Source organism: Pteropus vampyrus, unplaced genomic scaffold (assembly GCF_000151845.1).
Source record: "Pteropus vampyrus isolate Shadow unplaced genomic scaffold, Pvam_2.0 Scaffold88, whole genome shotgun sequence".
Classification (NCBI taxonomy): domain Eukaryota; kingdom Metazoa; phylum Chordata; class Mammalia; order Chiroptera; family Pteropodidae; genus Pteropus; species Pteropus vampyrus.
The window spans coordinates 2,218,523-2,241,794 of NW_011888869.1; the positions used below are offsets into that span (position 1 = coordinate 2,218,523).

Here is a 23,272-nt window from a genome sequence, read left to right on the forward strand (position 1 = left end):
CAGGTCTCTAGGTTCTAGTTTACTTGAAAGTCTGCAAACGAAACTCCACATAATAGAATGTGGAGTAAGAATAAAATGGGTACAGCCAGTTACATTTAGAAAACTTACAGCCAAATCATACTTTTTTTTAAATTTTCACTTGTCATTGGAAGGATCTTAGGTTACATATTACATTTTCTGCTAATAATAGCTTGTAAATTATTAACAGATACCATTAAGATCGTTTTCCCTCTTTACTTTCAGTTAAATTATGTTTAAATTTTATATTAAATTATGATATTATATGTTTCCAAGTTTATGAATAAAATCATAGGTATTATAGGTTATAACATTTACATATAGGTTCTTAAAAAGCAGTCATAACCTTAAAATACACAGGTCAAAAGCAATAATTATGCTATAAATAGCTAGAAATTTATTATGTCTTTTCCAGGATACTTGTTATAACCTGTTTTTCTCATAGTTAATTGTTGATGGATTAGATACTAACATTTTTACTTTATACTGCTGAAGGAAAAAGTGGCTTATGTGGTATGGGATATATGCAGAAAAGGGTTAATAAACATTACCTTCCCAGATCCTTACACTCTGGGAAAAATGGACAATATGGATGTACCTCATAGATGCACAAGATATAAATGAAACTTCAAACATTTCTGCTCTCACATCATAACTTTAAGATAAATTGGAAGGGCACTTTTCAGGCATAAAGCAAGTTCAAATCAAAGGTAACTGAGAAAACAAAACTAAACTTTGTAGCAGATGAACTTTATTATGAGTTGAATTGTGTTCTTCCAAAGAATATTTTAAAGTCCTAACCCCCGGTACCTCAAAATGTGATCTTCTTTGGAAATAGAGTTGTTAAAGATGTAATTAGATAACTTAGAATGAGGTCATACTGGAATAGGGAACATGCTTATCCAATACGACTGGTGTCATTTCAAGAGGAGGCAAGCTGATGTAAAAGTCAGACATATAGAGAAAAAGTTATGAGACTACGAAATCAGAGATTAGAGTGATGTATCTACAATTCAAGGAATACCAAGGAATGCCCGGCACTACCAGGAGCTGGAAGAAGCAAGAAAAGATCTTTCCCCAGAGGCTTCAGAGGGAGTATGGCCCTGCCAACATCTTGATTTTAGACTTCTAGTGAGAGTTTGTTTTCGCCACACAGTTTGCAATATTTTGTTAATGGCTGCCCTAGAAAACTAATGCAAACTTGAACATAGCAGAAACTTGACAATATATAAGTAAAGTGTTACCACTATCATTCTCTAATGATTAGCAGTTTTTCATTTGGATGTAGATGTGGGTACTACGATAATAACTAGATTTGGTCAGATCATGTTTTGTATCCAACTAATGCCTAATGGTATAAACATGTTAAAACTTAAAAATACTGAAAAGATAAAATAAGAAGTAAAAACAAAAACAAAAACATACTCTATTCAAATATGTTAGGCACATATAGATCAAGGTGGCATGCCTTAATTACAAATTCATTTTAATGTGATTAACTGGTCATTTCTTATTGTTACTATAAATATAAAATTCTAAAGAGTTTAATTCTTGAAAAATAAATCATGAATACATGACAACAGAGATATCTTAATTAAAAGTTTTCTAATTTTACACTAATAATTCAGAATTCAATTGCTTAAGTCGCAGTGCATGGGACTTAGTAACTACTCAATAAATGTAGGCTGAATCAAAAATGATCATGAAAATAATATATATTTGAATTAACTGGAATGACAAGAACTACAGTCAATTTGCTCACAAGATCACATTGATATGAAGTCTCTAAACTAAGTTACACTATTTCAAAGGTTAGAAATACTTGCATGATAAGACCAATATTCTATAATGTCAGGTTTTTAAAATAAGCCACAAAATTAACCATAAGAGATAAATGATATGATATTATGGAAGTAGACTATTGATTTTTTTTAAACTGTATTAAATGCTAAGCACAGCTGCATAATCTACCTCAAAATATACTCTAGGAATAGGTCAACTTTATTCCTCAGTGCTACCACCATTTTTCTAGACACCTTAGATTGGCTTTTTCTCTCCATTACTTCTTGAAATCTGTGTATATTTTTGGAGAAATCTTATGTTTCTTATTTTATATTTCCAGTACTATTCACAACTAGTTTAGATATTTTAATCTGGGTATTACAATTTCCTTCAAACTAGTTTGTCTCAGTGACACATGCATAAAAATTTTCTATTTTTCTAAATGGTTCACATAAGGACTTTTCATTTATTAATATATACTCTTTCATAACATGTATTATTTAGATGACAATTTTCAAGAAATAAAATTTAATAATATGACTTAATATTAAATCAAAATTAAATATATTATAATTGATCCTTGATTATTGAAAAAGTACTGGAATATGTCACTAACTTAACACCATCTTAAATCATTTATTTACATTGTGTAATTGTGCTCAATTGCTGGTCAATGGTTCTCTTGAATACTGGATAAATAAGCTTTTGCTGACTGATACAAAATTAAACATTACAAAGTATCCAGAGTATATCTGGAGATATCTTATAAATTCTGTAAAATAACTGGTAATTCCTTTAGATATTTAAGGTACAGAAACCTCTCAAAAATAAATCTCTTTTTAAACTGAAAAATCATATAAAGTTACTTGAAATAAACATTACTATTAGTCAAATTTTACTCTTAAAAATATTTATGCCCTCACTCTCAAATAATATAGATTAAATATATATTTCATTAATATTGAAAAAATTTACACAGATGTAAATATATTGCATATGCCATATTGAAATAAATTCGTTAATTTAATCATTAATCATACCTGAGTTAGTTCATTAATATCTATAAGTCCGTTACTGTCGGCATCAAAATATTTAAACATTTGATCCACCAATAACTTCTTCCGAGATATGTCATCACCGTTAGGGTTTTCATTTTCTTGTGTAATATATTTTTGATTTTGTAAATCTAAAAGCATGCTTTTCATCTTGCTGTATTCAGTGGCCTTGCAGTTATCTCCTGTAACAAAAGAACTAAGTTATTTTCCAAGCAATATTCAAAAACAAATAATTTATTTTATCAATGTTTAGAAGCTGATATCTTATATATATTACTTTGTACATAATTTTTGTGTTTCTACTTTGCATACTTTACAAATTTTGCAAGAAAAAATGGGCTATTTCTACAGTAGGATAGAAAATTTTAATTTTTATCAAATCTAATAACTATATTTACTGTGTTTTTTCTATATCAAAGTCATTGGTTCTATGAGGAACAAAGAAACACATAATAGCTCCGATTGGCTCTAGTGCTTAAATACTATCTTCAGTATTAATCTTCATTGTACATTCCTATATTGATAGTTTCACAGATTTTGAACATGAGGCACAGGGAGATAAAATGACTTACCAGTGGCAAAGGGTTAGACTGTGCTGAATTTTGCACTTAAATGCATGTATATCTGGCTCCAAAATACTACAGCACATTTTTAACTGGATGTATGTTTATATATTTGGATTGTTTTGAAGAAGATCCTGTGTATGTGTATTTGTGTGTATGAGGAGTTAAATTTTCTTTTAATTCTATTTCTAATGACACTAAGCTCGTATTCATATCCTCTCAAAAGTCTTTACTTGTTTTTCTGATATTCGTTTATCTCTTCTTTCAGAGCACTCAGTGTATAATGTGATATATATTCGCATTTTGTATCTTGAAGTTTTAACTTTCCAAATTTCATCTCCATAACTAAAGTATAAGCTTACTGAAGTAAAGGTGCATGGAAGATTTTCTGTATCTCTCATATAATAACCATCACAATAGTGAAAATATCACAGTTAATTAAAATAATTAGTTGGCTTAATGTCTTCAAAAATAACTGCAATTTTTTAAAATCTTCACATAATTATTTTACAAAGGACTTTACTCACGGTAGTCCCATAATGGTGTCTTTAAATGATGCATTAACATGAAATGCATACTAGTGATAACAAATGTGATATAAAGTATATTACAGAAAATACAGTGCATAATGTAATTTATAAATGAAAGAGTAGATATTGTATTATCTAAGAATTTTTTAAAACATATTTTTAAGGAAAAAACTAACTTTATATTTATGGTCAATTTTGACAATTAGGAATTGACAGAATCTAGCATTTTAAAAGAAGATTTCTAAAGAATTTTAAATATATGTTTAAGAAGCATGGGGTTGAAAAACAATATTTGAAGTCTCATTCTCTTTTAAGACAAAATGGAAAACAATCTCTGCTAGAGAGATGAGAGCTTACCTTATTTTTCAAAGGCAGTGAAATGACTATTGTTGTTGATCAATTTCATTGTTGAGCAATTCTATCAACAACTTCTTATTTTATAACAAAATAAACTTTGTGCTACAAATTAAGTCAATTTTGCATTGTTGTGTTCTGAGTAAAGAATATTAATAAGAATGTTTTTATAATAGCAAAAAAAAATCACTGAAAGAGAGATGTAATTAAATCTGGAGGGATAGGTAGCAATTGTGGTGTCTCTGAAAGCTACACAAAAGCAGCATTCAAATGTGTGTGTGTGTGTGTAGGTTTATGAATGTGTGTATGCATGCATGTAAGTGGGTGTGTGTATGTGGATGTGTTTCACGAAGACAGAGAAACGTGTAATGAAAAAAGTGGGAAAAAGGATAATAAGCCATTCCAATAGCTCTACCTGGGATTTCTGTATTTGACCTTGAATCTATAGCTCCTTTTATTAGATTGACAGGGGAAATGAGAAGGGGTGGAGTTTGGAGGAGCAGACCTGTGGTCCTTGGCAACAAGGATATTGGAATGTTGTGAGAGGCAGATGTAATAAGTCAAGCAGAGAAAGACAAATACCATATAATTTCATTTATATGTGGAATCTAAAAAAATAAAACAAACGAACAAACAAAATAGAAACAAAATCATAGATACAGAGAACATCGTGATGGTTGTCAAATTAGGGGAGGTTGGGGGATGGGTGAAGAAAGGAAAGAGATTAAGAAGTACAAATCAGTAGTTATAAAACAGCCATGGGTATATAAAATATAGCATAAGGAATATAGTCAATAATATTGTGATAACTATGTATAGTGTCAGATGGGTACTGGATTTATTGAGGTGATCACTTCTAATTACTATGTTATACATCTGAAACTAATATAATATTGTACATCAACTGTAATTTAAAATTTAAACAATATATTTTAAAAAGAAAGAGAAAAGAAAATAGAATTCAAACACTGGAAACCTTTTAACTACGTTTAAAAATTGGGAAAAGGGATACGGTTTGGGTTGTTACACTAGAGTTCTGATGTAATCAAGAAATGTGATTGTCAGAATGCTATTAATATTTTTATTTCCAATTATAAATTTCCTAGGTCCAAGAATGTGGTATTGATGGCAATCCAAATAAAATAAAAATAAACGCATTGCAGTTAAGTTATTCATAGTCTATGGAAATGTACAATAAACATAAAATTATATAAAATGATAGAATTTATAGATTTAATAAAAAATCCATGTTACAGATTTTTTCAGTAGTAAATAGGTGCATCTGTAATTAATAATAGATTACATGTAATGCAAGCTTTCTACGTGCCAGGAACTTTGTACATGTTAAATCACTTAACTTTCACAACAATCCAAAAATGATGGACAATATAATTATCACCACTGTACCGATGATGAACCACGGCACAGATAGATTAAATAACTTGTTCAAAGTTACAGAGCTAGAAAGGAGCAGAATTATTTTTGCTCACAAGCAATATCTTCCTTATCCTTTATTCTCTACTTCGTTCATCTTCAGAACTGAATTTTAAAATCAACTTATACATGGATTCAGTAAATTTGTCCAAGGATTATTTGTAAAGTGAAAGACAAATATAATACTAAACTCCAGGCAATATCACTGCTTAAATTGCAGGTAGAGAAAGTAGACCACAAAAAGAAAAAATAAAAAAGAGTAGTATCTGAGAAGTAGCAGGAAAATTACAAAAAAAAAATACTAAAAAGGATGAAGGTAAAGAGAAAAGAACTTTTCAAGAAAGAAGGTAAGATAAAATGTCAAATGTTTCAGAATAAAAGTAAGATAAACAATAAAACATACCCATTGAATTTTTTAAATTGGAGGTAATTGGTGATTTAAAGAAAAATTTTAGTGAGTAAATGGAGCAGAATTCATATTACAATGGGTTATAGAGTAAACAAAGTGAGGATTTAGAAATATTAAATGTTTACTACTTTTTAAATAAGTTTCAAAGTGAAAGAAGAAGAAGCAGAATTATTAATGAAGAATAGATATTTGTTAATAAACATCAAGAGATATTTAGAAATCATGGCCTCATCTAAGAATAACATCAGGCAGGAAGGTAAGATATTTTTGTTTGTTTAACTGCTCACTTAGGTAGGATTCTTTAAAACTTAATCAGCAGGCGGTGCTAGATTGGTGTTGCTAAAAGAATGGAATTCTTTCATGAATTCACTTCCTGCTTTGGGTGACCAGTAGGAAATCTCTGCTGTCCCTGTTCTAGACATTGAGAACAAGACAAAGGAGGTCACAATGTCATAGTATCTGTACCATCTTTCTTTCCATGAATACAGTGATGCTGGTGCAGTGCTGATTTTTGACTCAGAGTCATTTGATAATGACAGTTAAAATCTATCAGCCCCTGTGAGGCCTAGAAGGATGCAGAATCTCTGACATTCAAATGGCCCCACCTGTGTAACTAGAAGTGCCTCTTCATGTCACTATGTAACTGAAGATAATTACATTTTATGTATCTGATAGTACAACCATCAGTTTTGAGTACATAAGTGCTAAAAATTATAAATTATATCAATTATGCTTAGTATTACATGTTTTCCAAAGGCTGTAATTTATCTCTTCGAATTCACGTTATCCATCTCTCTCATCCACCAATAAAAAGTACCATTTTTTAACACAAAAATATTCAAATCTAAGTATATAAGAATACCATTTTTCTATTTTGAACACTTATAGTTAAAATTTGATTATTTTGATTCTAGTATAAGCTGAAATCTTAAAAATTCAAAGAATAATGTTTTTATTTTAGTATCAACTCTATGCATTTACTAGAATGTAGATTAAAACTATTTTTCCTCAAACTTCAATAATTGCTAATAGAACACTTTTACATATTTTTAGAAAAAATGTTTTCTATTTATAGCATGAAGAATATGTCAAAATTTTAGTACACTTATATGAATGAAATTAACAGAGAAAACTACTATATTTATGTTAATTTATAAGTTGTTAAACTGGGTATAAAGGAATTAAAGTTATCTTGGTTAAAAGTAGTCTGAATAGAATTAAAACAAACAAATCTTTAACTAAAATATCCATTTGAATGTCAAAATGATAAGGTTGTAAATTGTTTTGTGTTACATAAACATGACTTAAATGTTCTTATTAAAAAGTATATTACAGTTATACATAAAATTAATGTAAATCTATCCTGTTTCAGATATTATTCTAATTCTAGGAATTCTCTAGTGCAAACACATTCACATATCACTTTTCAACTTCTCTGGGTAAACACCAAAGAGCATAACTATTGAATGGTAGTAAGATTATGTTTAGTTTTGTCTGAAACCGCCAAACTGTCTTCCAAAATGGCTGTACCCTTTCAGTTTCCTATCAGCAATGTGTGAGAGTTTCTGTTGCTCCATATCCTCACCAGCATTAGATGTGCTCAGATGGTGAAATCAGATGGTAAATTTTCACCATTCTAATCAGGATATAGTGGTATCTCATTTCTGTTTTACAGGAAAATTTTTAAGTTAATAAATGACTATATTTTATGAGATATTGGTTCCTTGATCCTTCTCCCATTCTCTCCACACATGAAATTTGATTTATCTTAATTTAATATCTCTTTACATATTGTTGAATAAAGGAAAATGATTAAAAAACACAATTTAATTGACATGCTAACTTATTAAGTTTGAGAATTAATCTTACTGAAAATAAAAGAAAGTATTATGAGTTAAACATCCATTCTCCAAATATTCGCTACTTGTGATATAATTTTGGTCAATTAAATGGAATACTCAGAATTGACAACTGCCTATAAATCTATATAAGCAGTGGTAACAAAAGACTTGATTTTTTAGTTTGGCAAATGTGACTATGTATTTAAATTTAAATAAAGATGCTCTAGTTACCACGTCATTTTGCTCTCTTAACTCTGACACAAGATTAATTAAAATGTTTAGGACAAGGTTAGGCACTCTGTCCTGTTTTTTAACTATATTCTTCAAAGGTAACAGAGCTTAGCTATTACTAGTACTACCTTAGCTCATCATCCTCCCAAGTACAGTCACATAAAGTAACAATACAGAGAATGCTGATAGAAAACACAACAAAATAAAATAGAATACAATGTAATGTTGAAATTGATAATCTAGAATTCTCAAAAAACCTAAATAAAAAATATAAATTTATTTTACCAGATGTAAATACAACATAGAGTATTAACTATCATAACTAATTAAATGTGTTATTTTGATACTTAGTAAATTTAACAATTTTTAAGTTATTATCTTTAGAGTAAGAACCCAGAAAATATATGCTTCATGTGAAAAGTCATACCTCCTATACAATATATGAAAGCTAATATTATTAAAAAGTTCGTGAATTAAATTTTTTTCTAATAATTTTTTTCTGGCGAACAACAAATATTTTGTAAATGACATGTAAGACCGTCCATCTTCTTATAATCCCACGAGTGTTCTTAAAATGTGAGTGCATAGTGCTTGAAATATTATATGACATAGATCCTATAGTTCTTTTTGTGGTAGCTGGTGTTTTATAGAGGTTATGAATTTTGATTTATATTACCTGAATTTATATTAATTCTAGGAGTAAAAATATATAAAAGACTTTCTTTGATTTTCAAATAATTTGACAAAAATTGTGAAAAATTAACCAGTGTACAAAAAAGTAAGTCTGTTATTGCATCAAATATAGTGGAAACTCAGCCTTGTGTAACTCTGTTAAGAGAAGATCTCTTAGTACTCTTGAATACTAAAAAATCTTGTCCATTAATTTTATCAGATCACTCAAAAATGTGGTTTTCATTGAAAATTTTAGTGTTTGTATTGATGTTACAGAGCATACTATTTATATCTGTGAAGCCATAGGCACATAATAATTTTGATCTATTATTTACACAGCAATGATTGTGTTCTGACATTGTGCTAAGTTTTACAGACAATTTATTCAATCTTTATAATAAACCTATGAAGTAAATACAATTACTATACCATATTCTTAAAAACATAGTAAGCCCAATAATAGGCTTGGCATTTGACTTTACATAAAAGGTTGAGAAACTCATGACTCTACTACAGAACTCAGAAGGTGCATCTACTTGTCTCTTGAGAAGATAAAGAAGCTTTAACTGTTCTTTCTTTCATGTTATTCTAAAATTTTGTGTAAAACTTTGTTAAAAACTTTAATATGCTGAGGACTCCCTGCATGCATCCAATCCAATATGCATACTCAGTACTAAAGCCTTTTCTGTTCAGATGAAGAGGTGTTTTGGTTGGTAAGATTTTTAATTTTCCTGACAATTATTAGGGACATTATATAATAATGACATGAATGACTCACCAAGTCTGCCTAAACATCATGATTATGTACATACATAACAATACAATTTCAAAAAATGTAAGTCAAATAGTGATACAATTACCAGGCAAATTTTATAAACAACAATTACAGAGAAAAACTGTAATGCTGCTACATGGGAAATATAGATTAAGCAGCCATTAAGCACAGTGACTTGGTCTGGAAAAAACCCAGAAAAGTACTCTTACAGGAATATAGTACTCTTTCTTAAGCATTAAATTTAATGCTAAATGTATGTGTGATAGAAGGTAAAGGATGAGTTAATTTCTTCCTGAAGTTTATTCAGGAGCCCTGGGCTTTACACTAATTTGGTGTTAAAAGTTATAAGCATAATTGCGTGTTTTTTTCTGGAGTTCATATGCTTCTTGCCTTCTAATATCTCAGCTACTTTTTGCCTTGTTTATCACAGAAAAATACAAAAGTGATAGTGAAAAATAGAACTTCTGTCACACACACACGCACACGCACACACACACACACACACACACACACACACACGCACTCTATTCATTCATTTTTGCCAAGCAAAGAGATAATAGTCATGAGTGGGCATCAACTCTGGCCATTTCTTTATCCCATCAAATTTAACATCAAGAAATATTCTTTACAAAATAAATCTAATTTCAATGAACTATAAATATTCAAATACTACTACATTCTAAACATCACAACAGCAACATTCATGGTGTTGCTGCTGTTATGATAGATACTTTCATACAGCCTTAATCTTGAAATGGGTTAATATATATAATAATTTATAACTTGTTAGATTTCAGAAGGAATCTTATGTGTCTTTTATGTATGTAGGCATTTTCACGTTATTAACTTTTCTTATCTCAAGCCAATGATCATGTATAAATAATTTATCTGAATAGATGTATCCTGAAAAAAAGTTATATCCTTGTGGCATTCATAACTATATGTTAATTGTCATTACTTCTAAGCACAGTTGACCTTCAGGAGACATTGTCCTATGAGTGTCATATGATATTTAGTGTTTTCATTGGTCATAGCATGGATGTTAGCATTAATTACCTTCCCACTATCCCCAAACCAACCAAATAAATATAAATGATTTTACCATTCTGTGTTCCTCTGTAGAAAAGGATTACTCAGAGTTCTCTAGTAAGACCTGGTCCTAGTAGTTAAATAGTTAAATGATCGAGTGGATACTTCTTCAGCTAGATGTGAATCTGCTATTCTCTACTATATAACAGCTTTCTGGAATATTTCCAAAATGGACTCCTACTGTTCTCTAAAATTTGAGTAACTTATAGAGAAAATACTATATAGTAAGAACATTTGATTGTGTATAACCTATATGCAATGTTCATTGTTTTGTTTTCTAGAAGATTATGAATGCTAACTGTTCAATTCCTTAGCATTATATAGTACCTTAAAAATATGACACTATTCAACATTGTAATTCGCACATAGTCACACAAGATAAGTAACAAATATCTATTAAACCATGTACTTTCTTATGAGTATGCATAATGTTTTAACAATAGCTCATTATGACCTGGAATAAATTTATTTAGGAAATAGAAAAGGCAGAGGACAAACTATATAAGTGATGTGACTAGGAGGAGATAGACTAATTAATACCAGAAAGTACCTACCTTAAGTGTAGCCTGTGTATGCCATCGGTAGGAATTGGGCTTATGAAACAGTGAGCAAATAAATATAGAGAAAATGATAAATTAATTTTAAATAAGTTGAGTTTGAGGTAATTGTGGTATATTCTGGTAGAGGCCTTAATGAGGGGAAAGGAAATAGTTTAGAAATTCTATAATTTAGAAGGAAGGAAAGAGTTGATGAATTGGACTTGTGAGTCATTGGACTGTGTATAACAATTGAAGGTATGATTGATAAAAGGGGGGATTTGTAAAGAGTGAAATTAAGATAATCATGGCCAAATCATGACCATGAACATTTTTAAGGAGTATTAAGATTTCTTTATAAAGAGACTGCTAAAACATTGATTAGTTCAGTGGAAGGAGTAAAGATGCTTTTATCACACAACTTTCTATGCTGAAAGTCCGTTTTGTAAAAATGAAAAAGTGTTGACTAACTGCTGCAAATTAGATAGACGATTATGAGAAAAAAAGAGATGTTGCCTTACTTTGAAATGCAAAGTTTTCTGTCAAATCCAGCTGACATTTTGATTTTTATCATATGCCAGGATGTGTGTATCTACATAAAACAAAATCTGTGGTTATATTAATATGAGTAATAACAGTACATGTAGAGATCTAGTCCTTTGATATGGTACTCATTTATGTTCAGAAAAAGCCTATGAGTTGCTTTGTCAAAGACAAATTCAAGATAACTTTCTATGATAAGTTGCTTTTTCATTAATTTGACTTTTCTTGTTAATTTTGTTACAATCTAAAATCATATGAGTTTTGAATATGTTTACACAAGAAAAAATATTAAAAATGTGTAAAATGTCTAAAGACAGTAGATATAGAATTTCTAATTTTTCTTCAATTAAATTTATTTCATCTTGGCTCCATAATTAAAATGACAGTAACTTATATAATCTCTATATAAAGATTATCACTTTGTGTAATTTGTGTGTTGTTTAGGCCACATATTGATTTCTAGTATAGTTCGGTTAAAGAGTCTGGAATAAGCAAAGAAATTATTAGGTGTCTGTAGTGGAAATTATTCATTATTTATAACATGAATTTCTGGGTTATCTGACTTTAGCCTTTCATTGCCTTTGAAGTATTTTTACTATTCTGTAAATTGCAGATAACTGATACTAATGAAAAATAAATCTTGTCTATGGACTTGCAAATGAATTCTAACTGGAAGAGAATTAACTGATCTCTCTCCCCTCTTCGCGGAAAAAGTCAGGTTCATGTCTGTCTGTAGGTTTACTTATACAATTGTTTACTCCGTATAAATGTGTGGCTGTTTGACATTTTGAACTGATTTTAATATCTGCATAGTTTCCTCATAAATAATGAGTTCATTAAAATTTAACATGTTTACTTTATATCTGCATGAGAATAATGATTTAACTTTTAAAAAATTAACATTCAAAATATATAATTTTCTTAGAAGCAAAAAAGGCCTAATGTGCTTATGATTTTTTTAGATACAAATAATCATATATCATTTAAGTTATATAAGTGAATATACATAGTGAGTCTGAATTTACCTTTAGCAAGTTGAACAAAGAATGTCAAAAGAAAATATATTGTATAGGCAAACTTATGGAATAACTTTTAATTTTCCCATTCTTTATTACTAACAAAATAAGGTTTAAAAAGATAGAACTTACTGAATTAACTCTTCACCTTTCTAAAGCATATATCCTATACTTATAGCACCAATTTACTTTAAGTGGTTATTATTTTAATCATTGTAAAATTCTTTCATGGAGAAAATAATATCACTTGCTTATTATGGTATTATGAAAAAAAAAAAAAAGAATTTTTTTTTAAAGACCATACAACAAACAAAAATATCAAGATCTATTGTTTCCTGAAGACTCAATATTTGAATTAGTTCGATTCAAAATAATTTTCCAATTACTATGCACATCTAACAGGGTTCTTTCTTAGACTTTACTGTGCCTTCTTGTGAATTAAGAAAGGCACTCACCTGAGTGGTCAAAACTCTGGGAACAAAACTTTGCAAGCAAATATTGTTTTTGTGGAAAGAAGAAAGCATTTCTTGGTGAATACAAACTCATCTTAGGGTACCTGGCTTGAAAAGTGAGGTGCCGATGGTTTTCAGTCCCACTTATTATCCTGGCCAAGTGCCTTCATGCTATCTACAGCTGATGGTAACCTTACATTTATTATTTAGTGCTGGGCATTGTTTTAGTATTTTACTTTGAATAAGCTTTTTCAGTATGAATTCTAATAAAAACTTTTTTCAGTGACTTGCATTCTAAGTCTCCTTCACTTTTGATGCCCAGCTGGCAGGGGCAACCTAGGCAGTGTTGTCAGTCCTTCCATCTTGGAAATATAGAGGCCTTAGCTGGGGCTTATGGTTATGTTTGTTTCTCTCTTTAAACTTTGATAGAGCTTTATCTGAATCACATTTATTCTCTCTCTCTTTCTCTCCCACCCCCATTTTAACTTTAATTTTTTTAAAGATATATTTTTTTCTGTTTTAGTACGCTGATGGTGAGGACCACTTGGATTTTTTTTTTTAATTATCTACAAGTCCTAGAACTGAGTTTTATATCTATAAAGTTTCAATGATTGGCATCAAGTAAATCAATATAAAACTGTTACAATTTTTTCCTATTCTTTCACTATGTACATCATCTAAATTTTATTGTAGTAGTGAGGTAAACTTAGTAACCAGGTATCTGTCTATACCCTCTACATAGAGAGGATTAGTAATCTCAATTTATCTTAAGATAACTTATATATACATATATAGTTGACCCTTGAACAACATGGGTTTGAATTGCATGAGGTACTTATACACAGATTTTTTTTTCAATAAATACCTGTGCTGCTTTTGAACTCCAGTTAGGAATCTGCAGATGCTGACTGTATGTTTTGATATCTATGCCATTTTATATAGGGGACCTGAGCGTCCACAGATTTAGGCTTCTGTAGGGTGTCCTGGAACAAACCATCTGCAGATACTGAGGGGCAACCAGACAACTAGTATGGTTAAGTTTTTAGAGAAACAAAAGTTATAAGCAAATGCTCAACTGCACAAGGAGTCAATGCCCCTAACTCCATAGTTGTCCAAAGGTGAAATGTGTGTTTGTATACAAATATACATGAAAATTTAAATATTTATAGAATACCACAATATCTACTTTAAAAAGAAGAAAAAGAGAAATAACTGAAGGTGTGCAGTAAATGAGCATGTTGGTTATTACTAGAGTTGACAGATTTAAAAAATAAAAATTCAGGACAACCAGTCCAATTAGAATTTTAAATAAACAATGAACAATTTTTTGATACAAGTGTTTTCAAAACTTTTATTAAATTTTACTTGATAACCTTAGTAACTCTCCCCAAATTTATCTAATTATCTTTAAAGTGATAACTAAATTTTCTGGATGTAAAAGGAGTTAGCGATTTGAAATCCAGAAAGGAACACCAAAAAAGTGGACAGGCACAGTCAGGCTGAGAACCTCTGAGATAAGGGGTAGGAAGAACCCTCTCATTCACTACAGAGCAAGCTTGATGATATGGGACTCCCTCTTCTAGCCAGGAACCAAGTCTCTTCTTTGAGATATAACTTCTCTCCGAAAACATACACATGCATAGTAAAAACTATAAAATCAGTAAATGTATGTATGTGTGTGTGTGTGTGTGTGTGTGTGTGTGTGTGTGTTTTAATCAGGGAACAAATTTTGTCTCGTAGTTCATTTCTTTTTGAGTACATAGTTAAAAATGTGTAGCTTTCTATCTTTTAGCACTGAAATCAAGGCTATATTTCGTTTATATTTATTCAACTTTCCTTTTCTGTTATTGACAAAACTATGCTTTAACTTTGAAATAATTGTGGAGGCAAAACTCTGAATAACACTACAATATTTAGAACTAAAGTTTTCGTTTTCATACAAGAATCCACAAATTATCACATTTGGAGCTTCACAGTAGTAACATATTATCACATTAAACTAATTTTGAGTGATATCAATATAAATATATTAAGAAAGTTTGAATTCTTCTAACTTCTTTAATCATTTTATGATTAAAATTACTTTATGAGGCATTGTATTATTGCTAATCTTGAAGATAGCTGATGGTTTTGAAAAAGTAATATCTTGCCATTTTAATGCTAACTTAATTCAATCTTGAATAAGATTTATCATAACCAAAATATTATTTCATAGAGAAAATGAATAATTTATCAGCATATTACATTTTTATTGTAGATCTCTATGGGATGGTAGAAAAGAGAATACAATAATGACATATTTTTATTTAAATATGAACATAAGAATTTCAGTATTAATGGTTGTATTCAAATATGGGATACATTTTCAAGGTTTTTGAGATTGAAAACTTCAGAACGAAATATCTAATAAGTAATTTGTTTTGATTTTCATTTCAGGTTCCTATATATTCTTTTGAAGACTGAGTTAGAGTTGATGTCCAAGGGATATTTAGTTTTTCTATACACAAGACTGAATGACTTTGCTTAGGTGCTATACTGAGTATTGCTTTTATTTGAGTCTATACTATAAAAAAGAGGCAAGATATCTCCAAGAAGCATCTACTTTTGAAATTTGAAAAATAGAAACAAGAAAATCCTTTGCATTTAAATCTAAATACAGTATGAGGTGAAACTCTGTATACTTCTCACCTGCAGTACTTGGTCAGCACAAATTCTAGTTCTTAAAACAGAAGTTTGAACTTATTTTATTGATAATTAATCTTAATATACCTTATGAAGTTGTTTCAGTACTTGACTATAGCTTGAGGACAAATGTTAAGGAAGGATGTAAGGTGTAAGATGAGAAGAGATGATAAAAATGTCATCATATAAATTATGTTATTTTAATCTTAATGTATTTTAGAAATCTCACACCTTTTTTTAATTGACAAGACTTGTTCGTTTATATACATAATTGCTATGATATGAATGTTCGTGTTCCCCCCAAATCCATATGTTAAAATTCTAATGCCCGATGTGATGGTATTAGGAGATAGGTCCTTTGGGAGATGCTTAGGTCATGAGGGTGGAGCCCTTTCTAACTGGATTAGTGCACTTATAAAAGAAGATTCACAGAGATCCCTAATCCCTTCTGCTGTGTGAGGACAAAGTGAAAAGACAACTGTCTATGAACCAAGAAGCCCTCACCAAACACTGACTCCACAGGCAATATGATCTTGAACTTTACACCTTCCAGAACCATAAGAAATAAATGTCTATTGTTTATAAGCCACCCAGTCTATGGTATTTTCTTATAGCAGCCTGAATGGGCTAAGATAATTATAATGATTGATATCTTTGGACTTGTTTCAATAATGTTTCTTGGTGCTCACTACTGTCTTCTTCTTGTGTGTGTGTGTGCGTGTGTGTATATATATATATACACATATATATATATATTATTTTTTTGATAAATTTTTTACTTGTTTTAATTTTATTTCATTATTTTCTGGTTACTGATTTGAAATTTATAGGCTTTTTTTTTTCTTATTATTTTGGTGCTTCCCCTGGGTATTTTATCATACATGTTTATTCTAGAAATAACTTTATTGTTGTCTGTGTCTTGAGAAATTTATTTAAAATTCCTTTCATTGGTGACCCAACTTTTTCAAGGAATTCTTTTATTCTCCCTTTACTACAGTCTTAAGGAGGTGATGAGATAAATGCTCAATCTCAGCTGGCTTTCTTTCATCTTTCCTTCTTAATATCTGTTATAATTCTCCATTCATACTATTAGTAGATAAGTTAACTCGGTACTCCTTTATCATTTATCTAATTTCGACATTAATTTCCTAACTGCCTAACTTTGAACTCTCTTTGCTTTTTAACCCTGCCGACTTCAATCTAATTACTGCTAAAGTAATCTGCAATTTAATATTTCAGGTGTCTTTTCTGCTCTAAACCTTTAAATAGCTCGCTATTCCTTTCTGTATTAAGTCCAAACAGAAACATGTTATGCAGTTCTGCTTTCATCAACCCACTAACTCTTCATGTCTAGTGTAGTTATGTTGGATACTTTAAAATTTCTGAGAGGTCTCTGCTTACTGGTTGCTCTATTTCTTTCAGAAAAGATTTCATACTATCTATTTAGTAGGGTCATGTCATAAAAAGTATATTGAAGATGCACACTAAGAATTATGTTTCACTCAAATTGTTTAAATGTCCATATACATAATAAAATTATTATAAGTTGGGCATGGTAACATTCTGGGAACTGTTTAATGATATTCAGTACAGAAGTTAATTTTCTTAAAATAGTTTGTTTATGTTAATTTGGTTTTAATCAGGTAAAACACTATTTTTTACCACACTGGCACTATTAGCTATTCTTGCATGAAAATGACAAGTCTCCAAAATTAGAAATTGAAATAAATACTTGGCCAAACAACTGATCCATTCTAATGATTAAATTCCAATTATAAAGTACATGGAACACTATGAAAAAAATGGATTTTAAAACAAAAGGTAAGTTCTGTTTTGTAAGTACTGTGTTTATTAGAGAATTACAAATAGATTTTTTAATGAATGTAATGCTCTCAAGAATAAGAAATTGCTTTCCTCATAAGTAGCAAAACATATTTGTTGTTTCATTAAATTGTACTTTTGAAGGATTTTCTATCATAAATATTTCTATTATAAAGCTGTCAGAAATATGGTTTTCTTGAAGAAAAATATTTTACACTACATAAAGAATAATGTCATCATCAAAGTAAAAGTGAAAACATATATTTCTCATTGTGTATATTTCTAAGTGATTATATATATAAATCATATAGATATATATATTAAAACTATCTAATGAGATAAATGTTATTATTGCTTCATATTTAGATCAGGGGACTGTGGCACATAGAGGTTAAGTAATTTAATCAGGGGACAGATTTAAGAAATCCTAGAGCTGGAATTTCAGCTTATGATAGTTTGGCTAACTAACAGTCTGTGCTACTTTATAGCCTGCCAAGTGTTGATGATTGACATGAGACAATCGTAACTAACAAATTGGATTATAGCCTCCTACTCTACTGGAAAGTTTTCTTGCTAGTCTATGAAATATAGAAACATATCCAATAAATGGAGAAGGAAAAAAAAATAATCTTAGAAGCAAATGTTTATCAACCTCTCTATAATATAGTTATTCTGCTAGTTAGATTTTGTCAAGGGTTAAAAATAACAATGTTTATATTATTGATAATAAAGATGGTACTTAACATTTATGAGAACATAGTTATTGATAGCATTTTAAAAATGTACTATATTAGTCTATACCAGTGGTCTTACATTGTACTCCAAATGCAAATTCAGAGCCCCAATCAATACTTAATGAATCAGAAACTCTAGGTGTATGGCCCAACAATCTGTGTTTTAATAGGCTCTTCAGGTAATTCATATGAACACTGAAGTTTTTAACTCACAGCAATATAATCCAGTGATGCAGTCATTTGGAAATAACAAAAAAAATACAAAGTTTTTGTGCTTTAGAGGTGAGCGAAGTCTAATTTTTAGCACAATCTGGTATGTTATATGCAAAAGTATTTTACTTGAATAATCTAAGTTAATAAAGAAAGAACATCAAAAAGATTTGAATTTCTAAACTGTGTGAAATGGAAGAAAAGTGAAAATTGTGGAAATGGGAAAGGGGATGGGATTCAGGGACCTGAGGGAAATTACGATGGGCTGTGAAGTCATTACAGTAAAACTCTAACAAACATCTAAAGGTAAACCTTGGATTAGGTTTATATGATATATGATATATGATATTATAGGTTTATATGACATAATAAAATCATATATTATTAAATGACTTCTCTATTACCAAAAGCCAAGGTGTGTAGGTTAAGAACCTAACTCCAACATATACCAGTTGTAAGTGTGAATGAGTCATTTATCTTTCAATGCCTTAATGTTCTTATTTAATATAGTGATATCAAAACTTAATTCATGCATTTTTGAAATGATTAAATTATACTATATGTAAAGAGTTCATTATAATTTATGGCACATAGCTAACCTCTCCAGCCCAAATGTTAGATTCTCCTTTCAATGTAAACAGAATACATCACCACAGTGGTGAGTAACGTATGAAAGATCAAATAAAACTATTGATACTCTACTTACAAATGTTTTGCGTTAGATGTTAGTGATATTAGTTCATTTTAAAGACATTCCTTTATGATGTTCTGACATTTGTAAAGGTAAAATAAGTGAAAAGATAATTTTTTTTTTTGCCTGAACTATTTTGAGTAGAAGCAAAGATGTTTGACTCAAATTGCTTTACCATTTTTCTCTATTCTCCACTAGAAATCTTGTTTACATATTCTACATTTTAGTACAATGAATGACTTGTCTGAATCCAAAAAAGAAATAGGGAAGAAAAACCTAAGTAATACATAAATAACAACAACCAGTTGTAAGTAAACGTTCACCATGTAACATATAAAAAGCTGAGTATTAACACATTTAATTCTTGCAAATATATTATGAGATAATTATTATCTCTTTTCATAGATGGATTAATTATGTCGAAGAATGTTGAGTAAGTCTCCAAAAGAGGTATAGTCAGTGAATACTGGAGCTGAGTTATAAAATCAGGCGGTTAAACTCCAGAGTCTGCGTATTTAACTACTGCGCTGTGATTCAAGCCACTTGAAATAAGGATGTTTACAAAGTAATATTGAGTCATAGCCATAATAGCAATTCAAATATTGACATAACATTCAGGACATCTGTTCAAATTTAGATTACCATATAATACAGATGTTGTACAGAATGCTACAAACAGGCTAAGATTAGACTTGGCTGAATGATTATTGAAAAAACGATGTCTCATCTTGAGGCACTAATTATACATTTTATTTTTATCACTGAGATAATACCCCTTTCCCATCTTCATCCTTAATGTGTGTTTCTAATCACTGAGGATCTCAAAAAAAAAAAAATTACCTATCATTTTTAAGTAAATTGTTCAAGAGGTGAAGCTTATGCTATAAACTCTGTCTCCAGTGATTAATTACATTTAATGGGATAAATATAGTAAACAATACAGAAAACCAACCCAAGCCAGAGAGATGCACCTCTTAAAGAAGATGCTGAGAGGAACATTTCCACACAAAACTTATTTCTTTCTTTAGAATGTAAGAGCTAGTCAACTGCCATCGTCAGCAGCTTTCTCTACACGGCCTGGCCAATTTTCACCTTTCAATACTTATGTCAAAGGACATTTCAGAGCCTTCATGTAGACTAAATTTAAATTTTAAAAGAATCTTTTAAAAAAAATCTTTTTCAAGCTGGCAGATGGAAATGAATATACAAAGACCATACTTTTCTCTGAATTGAGATAGAATTGCACTGATTTCTTTACCTTTTAAGTAATGCTAACTTTTAATTTAGATTTCGTTGAATACAGCTTTGATAAATTAGCACTTCTAAGTGACTGAAATAGGAATTGGAAATTTAAGTTCATTTCTATTAAGGTTTGGTCATGTTTTAACTCAGAAAGTGTCACAAAAACATATTAGTTTAAAAAATGTGAACGATAAACTGCATCATGACTATAATAAGTTGTTCTTCAGGTAGTATAAATATCTTCAATATAAACAAATATTTTATAATCCCGGATAAAATAACAGAATTTGTGACTATTATGAAATGTATTTTGTTTATATTTTTTAAGTAGTTGGTAAGTTCATCATAGACTATGTGACTACACTAATTTTAGTTCTTAAGATAGAAGTTTGGAAATACTAAGAACCATTAGAAAAGAATGATGAATGACAGTGGCTATGTTTCATTAAGCAGCTGCAGGGATTGGTATTAGGTGATGAAATGTGTTACACTTGTCACATTATGGAGATGAAAAATAAATAAAGCAGCATTTTTGCAGTCAGTATTTTTTTTGACTGCTGTAAACATCTTAATGTTTAGATTTTTGTTGTTCGTGCATTATTTTGTAGGGAAAGAAGTGTTTCTGGGAGGACAAGAATAATGATCAAACTATATATTTCATATATGACTTATATTATTACTTCTTCCAAATCTTTTCATGGCTAGTATACAGCATAATTGGAAAACAGTAGGGGTTCCATTTGGGTTTATGTATTCACTCAATGCTCATTTATTTTGTGGAGAAATGAATGGGACCAGAGAGTCTTTCTCAGTCTTATGCTTTCCAGGGGTCTGAGATTTTCTTTTGAGATTTTCTTTAAAATCTCTTCAGAGAAATATAAGAAAGAATCATTGCTACAATATCAAGAGATCCTTCTGTTTTATCACTCTATGTTCCTAATTGGAAAGCAAAATCCTCTCCTCCTTCCAGACCTTCTAGGTCTCAAATTTAAAATCTCTTATCCAGCACAGCATTCAGTTTTAAATATACTATAATCAGAATTTTCAGTATGACTGATACATTCTCATGAAACTGTAGTCGAATATATTATTTTACTACTGTGTTATACATAAATATTTATAAGTATCTTACCTAGCTAATACAATATGGATAATAACAATACAAAAAAAAAAAAAAAGCTTTTTGAGAAAAATGTCTCTACATAGCATGAATTCCATCAAGTTTCTTGAACACCCGATGAGCTGTGATTGAAATGCATGAAGGACAGATTAAAGAGAGATTCCTGTTGTGCCTCTAGTACTAATGTGCTTCCTTCTCCCCAGCAAATAAACTGCAGGATATGACATTCTTTGAAGACGTCTTTCTCCTTGTTCGCACAGTATTCGAGGATGGAATCTTACTTTATAATGATAGTCAGTCGATGATAGGAATAAAATCATGCAGTTATTGAAAGTTTTCATGTCTGTGTATACTTTAAAAAAATATTTAGATAGTGTGTTATGCTTTACATGCAAAGACTATTTTGGTCAACCTTTATATTTTCCTTTTTAGGAAAATAATGGATTCTTTGAATTCTCCCTTCATATGTGCTTGAAGATAGAACCACATCATATTTATACTGCTTCTGTTATGTGTTTAAAATAAGCACAGCCTTTGATCATAAAATGAAAGAAAGTTAATTGTTCCCCACAAGAGTTAGTTCTGGGACATTAATTATAGTCTAAGCATTTCTCTAAGTAGTCAATGTAAAGGTACTGTGTCTGTGTGTGTGTGTGTGTGTGTGTGTGTGTGTATACATATTGATAATATTTTCTAACACAGTGAGCACATTTATAATTTTCCAAACTGGAAGACTCTGGCAAAGATGAGATAGACAATGTACACAGGGAAATGACATGGAACACTCATTTTGCTCTACTCCAATATCCATTCAACTAGTCAGGTAAAAAAAAAAAGGTAAACTTTACTACATGAGCAACTTTATTAAGCATGTATATTTCATCCTTCCAAATCCCATACATTAATTATCTTTATTATTAAATCAATACCTAGAATGCTTTGGTATATTTTAAGCAAAATTTAAAGGCTGACAGGTGCTATATCTCAAATAGCATATTCAATTTAGGTATTGTTGTTGCTAGAACATGGAAAATTAAGAATACAAATGCTGTTATTGGAAAAACCCCATTCATATGTGTATGGAGGGATTTTGAAAAATCATTCTGTTCCATCACTAATGATATTCACGGTATTAGTGAACAGAAGGATGCCTCCTGAAATTCACACTTGAAGAAAGTAGAGATGAATTCATTTTGCAGTAATAGCTTGAAAATAATTTTGAAACTTAATAATTCACTATCTGTGAAAAGTTATTTCTCTCCTATTATTATGGAAAGAATCCACAGAGACAATTAAAGTGTAAGACATATATTGAGCTCAGAGCTTTCTTGGTATCCTAGTACCCAGTGTATATTATATTCGGTTTACAAATTCAATAGTGAATTAATTTGCTGCTGTTTTGAAAAGAATGCTACATGAATTCTGCATTAGGCCTTCCAAAAATTACTTAAACCTTTATTCTATTTCTGTGT

At 30.0% G+C, this 23,272-nt stretch overlaps 1 protein-coding gene across 4 annotated transcripts in view; it reads right to left on the reverse strand.

Moving 5' to 3' along the window:
• FSTL5 (follistatin like 5) overlaps window positions 1–23,272 on the reverse strand; it is a 567,145-nt gene that overhangs the window by 269,480 nt on the left and 274,393 nt on the right. For all 4 annotated transcript variants that reach the window (XM_011363692.1, XM_011363689.1, XM_011363693.1 and 1 more), the window contains one exon: window positions 2,841–3,037. In XM_011363692.1, coding sequence (XP_011361994.1) covers window positions 2,841–3,037 — 197 coding nt within the window. The remainder of the gene's footprint in view (window positions 1–2,840; window positions 3,038–23,272) is intronic.